Raw genomic sequence first — 6,898 nt, 5'->3', positions numbered from 1 at the left:
CAGTTCCTGCCCCCCGGGAGCTTCCCTTGGAGCTTCCAGAGCCTGGGCTCTTCATCGCTGTGCTTTGTGTGTATAAAGTACACTTGTCCTCACTACTTTGTGATCCCTCGAGGGCAAGAATGGTGTCTTATTCTGCTCTGATCCAGCAGTGGCTGGAATGAATAGGAGCTCAATAAACAGACTGAATTGAGCAGGTCATTTAATTTATACAGACAAATACAGTCATGCACCACATTATGACGTTTCGGTCAGTGATGGACCGCGTGTATGACGGTGGTCCCATAAGATTAGTGCCATATAACCTAGGTGTGTAGTAGGCTTTAACATCTAGGTTTGTGGAAGTATACTCTGTGATGTTCGCACAATGACAAAATTGCCTAATGACGCATTTCTCAGAACGTATCCCCGTGGTTAAGCGACACACGTCTGTAAGTGACTTTCAGAGGTCCAGAGGTGAGTTGATAGTCTAGACCAATCTGGAAGTTTCTGGGACTGACCATTTAGACCCTGTCAGAAATCAGTCTCTCCCATGTCCCTGATCATCCTTAACACTGGGCCCTCCGTCTGAATGTCCTTCCTCCCTCAGAGGGTCCCACTGGCTTTAGCCATCTGAGCCTAGGCCTTGCCTGTCAGCCAGTGGACTCCTTGGTCTAAACTGACAGGACAGGGAGTGGAGAGGGACACTCCCCCAAGGAAGTGGAGCAGCCAGAGTTGTGTCACTGAGAAAACACTTTCCCAAGCCTCTTGGGTTCACACACCGTGAGATCCATTACATACTATGTGATTTTTATATTCTTGGCTCCTCAGTGATGCCAGGCATGGGACACCCCTTTGGAGAGGCTTGTTCTTTCTGCTCATGCCTGCCTCACTCCCTCTTTTCTTGCTCCCCCTCCTCTAAATCAAATACATGCCTGGAGGGAGCAGCCATCCTCTGAGCCCATTCTCCAAAAGTGGCTCCTATTCAACAATTTGATTTAAGGAAATATGTAGACGTGGCAGTTGTTGAGACCAGAAGGAGCCTTCTTGTCAGGACAAGGGTTTCCCCTCTCTTCTGGGATGTTGCCGTTTCCTTGGTTGGCTTATCTTACCTTATACAATGGTCACATTCTTAGAGACTGGGTCATGTCTCATCATCTAGCCTCCTGATATCCACTTCTGGCTCAGGTCTTCCACTCACTTCCACTTCTTCAAACGTCCCAGCCTGCTCCAGCCTTAAGGCCTTTGCACTGACTATTACTTCTGGAACCTTCTTCCCAGATATTTACGTGGCTAATTCTCTCACAGTCAGCCCTGGTGGTCCAGTGGTTAAGATTCGGTGCTCTCACCCCTGCAGACCAGGTTCGTTTTCCTTGTAAAGGAACCACATCATCCATCTGCTGGTTGTCATACTGTGGTGGCTGCATGTTGCTGTGATGCTGAAAGCTATGCCACTGGTATTTCAAATACCAACAGGGTCACCCATGGTGGACAGGTTTCAGCAGAGCTTCCAGACTAAGACAGACTAGGAAGAAAGAGCTGGTCACCTGCTTCTGAAAAAATTGGCCATGAAAACCCTTTGAATAGCAGCAGAGCATCGTCTGATATAGCACTGGAGGATGAGAGGATGGCACAAAAAGACCGGGCAGGGTTCCACTCTGTACACGAGGGTGCTAGGAGTCGGAATTGAGGTGATGGCACCAGCAACAACAAAAAATTTCCTTACTCTCTTTCAAGTCTTTCTTTAAATCTCACCTTCCCAAAGGCTCTGATCTGTGGTGTTTGCCTATTTCCATGGTGTAAATACTCCTAGCATAGTTGATTTCATGCTACCAAAGTGACATTGACCAGCTCAAAAATTTCTGAAATTTTAACAGTCACTTGCAAGAATGTATGAGTTGGCACCTCTGCACTACTGTGTCCATGTTCTAGTTAAGCATCCCTTGCCCACTGGAGGTGCCCATGCTACACTTTGGGAAACACTGCGTGGACAAAACCTTTTACAGAACAAATGCTTTCCTTATGACGAATTGGGGTTGTTCGTTTGGTGGGAATAGGTGTTTGTTCCTGGTTAAGGAACAACATTTTCCTCTTCAAAGCAGGGGTAATAACTAGCCTTGCTAATGGAGTCATCACAAAAATAGTGGACAGTAATGGTCTGACAGAGACCATGGTGAGTTGTCAAATATGCCAGTTAATAAGCAGCAAATTGCACAGCTCTTGGAAATTGTAGTCATTGCTCTTATGTGAATAGAGAAGTCTCCACTTGGCGAGGTGGGCCAGCGTCTCCCTTCAGAAACCAGATCACCCACTTGACTGGGTGCTGGTGCATTTCCAACTGGTATAAAATACATGTAATATGCTCTACGTCTGTGGCATCCCTCAACCATTCATTTGTTGTCCATTCTGCAGTTTTCATAATTTTTAAAAAAGTATTTGTGTTTTTATCTACTGCCCCCACTCCACAGACATACACGCACTCACACATACACAGACACACATCAACAACCCCTCTTCCCATCCCTTCCTATCTGGAAATAAGAAAGGAAGGAATCTGATATTTATTGATCACCTACTACGTACATAGCCTCATTCTAGGATCTTCCCATACATGATCTCATTTAATCCTCTCTCCAACCTTAGAAAGACGCTATTTTCCTCTGCTTTACTAACAAGGTAATAGAAGCTCATATAGGTTAAGAAATTTGCTCACTGTTCCATATACCAAAACTAGGATTCAAACTCAGTCTTTTTTTTTTAAGCCTCAAAGCACATATTTCTTTCTGTAAGACCTTTTCACCAACATTTAGTAAGAGACGAGGGTTGTTTTGCTCATTACTTACCTTCTAATTTATTTTCACTGATTTTTATAAATATTTCTTTCAAAAATTTAAAAGTGGGAGTCTGTCTTAGGCTGCCTACACCCAAGCATTGAATTGTCAAATTGAAAAGGAGAAATCTAAAAAAAAAAAAAAAAATCAATGTCATTTTCATGTCTTTTAATAGGTAAATAAGTTAAAATGACGTGTGTGTATTTGAGTGCATAAAATGTTAGCACTTAAAAAGAAATTTTGGCTACATAACCCTGTGAGATGAATATTGTAAAAATGTGCTGGCATAGCTTTGGGGTTTTATACTATATTTGCATAGGGAAAAAGCATTAGGAGCTGAGCTTGGGGTCCTACAGTGGCTCTGGAAGAACCTAGGCAGTGTCTCCTGTTTGAAGCACCAAGCGCTGTGGGAATCACTAGAATAGCCTAGCTCACAGTCAGCACTCCATCAGTGTTTGTGAAATAGGATGCAATATTTTCCTGACATGTGGCCCTAACCTTCCTCTCCTTCTCTCTTTTCTTCACCCCCACCCTTCCCGCAGGTCTTCTCTCTGGAGTCCCGGGAGGCAGGTTATGGGCAGGACTGCCTCTGGCTGGCACCATGAAGCCTGAGTCTGCTTCCACTCTGCCCCGGGCCCTGCTCTGCCTGAGCACTCAGCTTCCGGCTGCCCCCCTCCCCGCGGCCCCCTGTTGCTAGGAGGTAGACCTTCAGGACTGGTCCTTGGCCTGTTTCTACCTTTCACCTGGTTCACCTCACTGCTCATTGCTCCTCCATCACGGCATCCCTGAGCCCAGCCCTCTCCCCAGCCTCCCTGGCTGGGGCGTTTGGGGGTCCCTTGGGAGGAGCACATTGCTGAAGGCTCCCAGCGCCACGCACCCTCTCCTCTACGAATCAAGGCCTCCGGATCCTCATGGATAGCTGAGATCTTTTCTTGGAGAAAGACACTTTGCTCCTCACTCCAGGCCCTCACTTCCCCACCTGATCTTCCTCCTCTTCTGCTGCCCGGTCTTCTCCCTCTGCCTCTTGATTGAATTCTTCCTCGTGTGTCCACTGGGGCTGTCTTGTTCACTTTCCTCTTCCTCACCCTCTCGATATTTGTGTGTTTGCCTCCTTCCTCTCGTGTGCTCTCTGTGTCCCCACCTGTCTCCTCTTCCTCTCTCCCTTCCGCTGCAAAGGGGGATCGTCCCCTGAGGGCTGTTCCCTTCCTGTCTACTCCTCCGGGATCCGTCCCGGCAGCCATGATGAGCTACACCATGCACTCGGTTTTCTTCACCCTGAAGGTGAGCATCCTGCTGGGGTCTCTGCTGGGGCTCTGCCTGGGCCTGGAGTTCATGGGCCTCCCCAACCAGTGGGCCCGCTACCTCCGCTGGGATGCCAGCACACGCAGCGACCTCAGTTTCCAGTTCAAGACCAACGTCTCCACGGGGCTGCTCCTCTACCTGGATGATGGCGGCGTCTGCGACTTCCTCTGTCTCTCCCTGGTGGATGGCCGTGTGCAGCTCCGCTTTAGCATGGACTGTGCCGAGACCCACGTGCTGTCTAACAAACAGGTGAACGACAGCAGCTGGCACTTCCTCATGGTGAGCCGCGACCGCCTGCGTACGGTGCTGGTGCTTGATGGCGAGGGCCAGTCCGGGGAGCTGCAGCCCCAGCGGCCCTACATGGATGTGGTCAGTGATTTGTTCCTCGGCGGAGTCCCCACGGACATCCGACCTTCTGCCCTGACCCTCGACGGAGTACAGGCCATGCCTGGCTTCAAGGGATTAATCCTGGATCTCAAGTATGGCAACTCAGAGCCTCAGCTTCTGGGGAGCCAGGGCGTCCAGTTGGATGCTGAGGGACCCTGCGGTGAGGGTCCCTGCGAAAATGGTGGAATCTGCTTTCTCCTGGATGGCCACCCCACCTGTGACTGTTCTACCACTGGCTATGGTGGCAGGCTCTGCTCAGAAGGTAAGGCCCTCTTCCCTATCCCTCTATTGCTAGAGACCCACCTCCTGGGTTGGGTGAGGGCTAAGACCCCTGATAGAAACCAGCTCCATCATTGAAGTGTACCATTAGCTGCATGTTAGGTAACTGGGTTCCTTTCCCTTAGGAGGTGGTGGAAATCCTTTGCTTGCTCTCAATGGAAAATCCATCAGATCTCAGTAGGAAGAGAATCCTGCCTACTCAACCATGAGCTCCTTACTCAAATGTTTGGCTGTACTCAAAGGGCTAGGTGGAGTAGATGGCAGAATCTGCCCCGACTCACTGCCTTCTACCGTAGCACAGCTTAGCAGGATCAGCACAGGGCAAGAAATCAGATAGAAATGGGCAAAGTGGCTATCTCTGTCCCTCCTGATCCCTTGAGAATTGGACCTTTGGGGATAGATGGGAAACTCTCCATCACTACCTCTTTATAATCCCCAACATAAGGAATGCTTGTGCAAAGAAGCATGAGGGTGGATAGATTGTAGGTCCATGCTTGGCCCCTCTGTAAACCCAGCCCTGCAGCTGTTCCCCTCCTTCCACAGTCCCATGGTCTTCTGGGAGGCGTCTAAAGGGTGGACGAGGCATCTGGGAATGGGCCTTCTCATGTCCTTGTTCTAGCACTAGGATTTTTCATATGAAGTTCCTCTTTCCTGTCCTCTCCTCTCCATGCACTGAGAATGGTACAGGAAGGCACAGAGACTGACAGGAGCCTCGTCTAGCCAAGCCCCCGAGGGAGCAGGCAACACTCAGCATAGCCTTGGAGAACCTCCCAAGTTCAACTCCAACTTCCCAGGGAGAGGGAAGGAGGGACCCTAGGGCTTAGGCTGTCCTCACCTTATTCACCAAATTCTGACGGTTTGGGATTAGATCTGAAAGAAGTGGCCCAGACTATACTTTGAAAAATACTTAAAATCCAGATTCCTGGACTCCCGGGCTTCCTAAAGGCCTAGATTCAGTAGGAGGAACTATTGAAGTGACCAAGTGTGTGAGAACTGGCATTACGGGTATGTGTGCTGGGAGGTTGGGATGAGGATGAGGAAGAGGCAAGGAAGTTACATTCCCTCCTATCCTTTTTGAGGTAAGCCCTGGTTTCTTTTAGAGATGTTTGTGCTGCCATCCCATGCTGGTCTCTTCATGGAGGTGGTGGGAATGGTATGGGCACAATAGTGGTTCTCAGCCTTGGCTGCACATTAGGCTCCCCTGGGGGAATTAAAATACTATCAGACCACACCCCAGACCAATTCAATCAGAATCTCTGGGGGTGGGGTCCAAGCATCTGTATAGTTTAAAGCTCCCCAGGTGATTCCATTGTGCAGCCAAGATTGAGAACCAACAGGTAGAGGGAGGTCAGGTAGGTGGGGCCAGGTAAATGTCTTAGCACCGACTCCCAGGATCTCTTCATTCAGGTGAGGCCCCACTGCCTTGAGATTTGTAATTCCAAATAGTATCTGCAGGTGTTCCTCAAAATTTCCCAGAACAGCCCATCCCCTAAAGCAGGTTGTAGTTGACATAAAGGTTAGCTACTAGGAGCTGTTTAAAAAAAGTTTCTTTTAAATCAAAACAAAGTTTATTTCACAGGTGATACCTGCTGGAGACTAGGACACTTTGGGGTCTTGTTGGAGGCCTCCTTGCAAGTCACGTACGGGCTACTGGGTTGGGATGGCATCTCCCTTCCTGTAGGTGGGCTGCAGGAGAGCGCGATGCCAGACATGCATGTTGTCCTTTTCTGGTTTCTATTTTTCCCCACTGAACCCATTGGAAAAAGGGATGGGGAAGCAGGGCAGAGGCCACCCCAACCAACAAAGCCACTTTGGAAGTGTGGTTTGAAATGCCACTCACCAGCAGGTGCTTTCTGGAGCTGACTGCTGTTCCGATGCTTCTTGGCTTTGGAGAAAGTTCTGCCTGAAGACGCTGACATGATCGCTTGTTTTCTCATTTGCCCAAAGGATCTGTTCTGTTCTCAGACCTTGCATTGAAAGCTGGCATTCTTCCTTTCGAGGGACCAGGGTGTTTGCAAGTGTGTTGTTAACTTGCTGATTATTCCTGATTGCATTTTTTGTGTTTAAAAAGAACTCATTTCCTCTGGGCAGGTCTGGATCAGCACTTTTCGGCAGGAAGAATC

The 6,898-nt window shown here is 48.9% G+C and overlaps 1 protein-coding gene across 1 annotated transcript in view; it reads left to right on the top strand.

The window, feature by feature from the left end:
• Positions 1 to 4,038: 4,038 nt before the first annotated feature.
• Positions 4,039 to 6,898, top strand: part of LOC106801185 (neurexin-3-like) — a 439,076-nt gene continuing 436,216 nt past the window's right edge. The window contains exon 1 of the mRNA XM_087447773.1: positions 4,039 to 4,758. Within this exon, the coding sequence (XP_087303899.1) occupies positions 4,047 to 4,758 (712 nt within the window). The 5' untranslated portion in view covers positions 4,039 to 4,046. The remainder of the gene's footprint in view (positions 4,759 to 6,898) is intronic.

This window comes from Ceratotherium simum, chromosome 24 (genome assembly GCF_057802395.1).
Source record: "Ceratotherium simum simum isolate JZ-2026a chromosome 24, ASM5780239v1, whole genome shotgun sequence".
Classification (NCBI taxonomy): Eukaryota; Metazoa; Chordata; class Mammalia; order Perissodactyla; family Rhinocerotidae; genus Ceratotherium; species Ceratotherium simum.
Note: the sequence above shows the minus strand (reverse complement) of the source record. Positions and strands in the feature narration are given on the sequence as shown.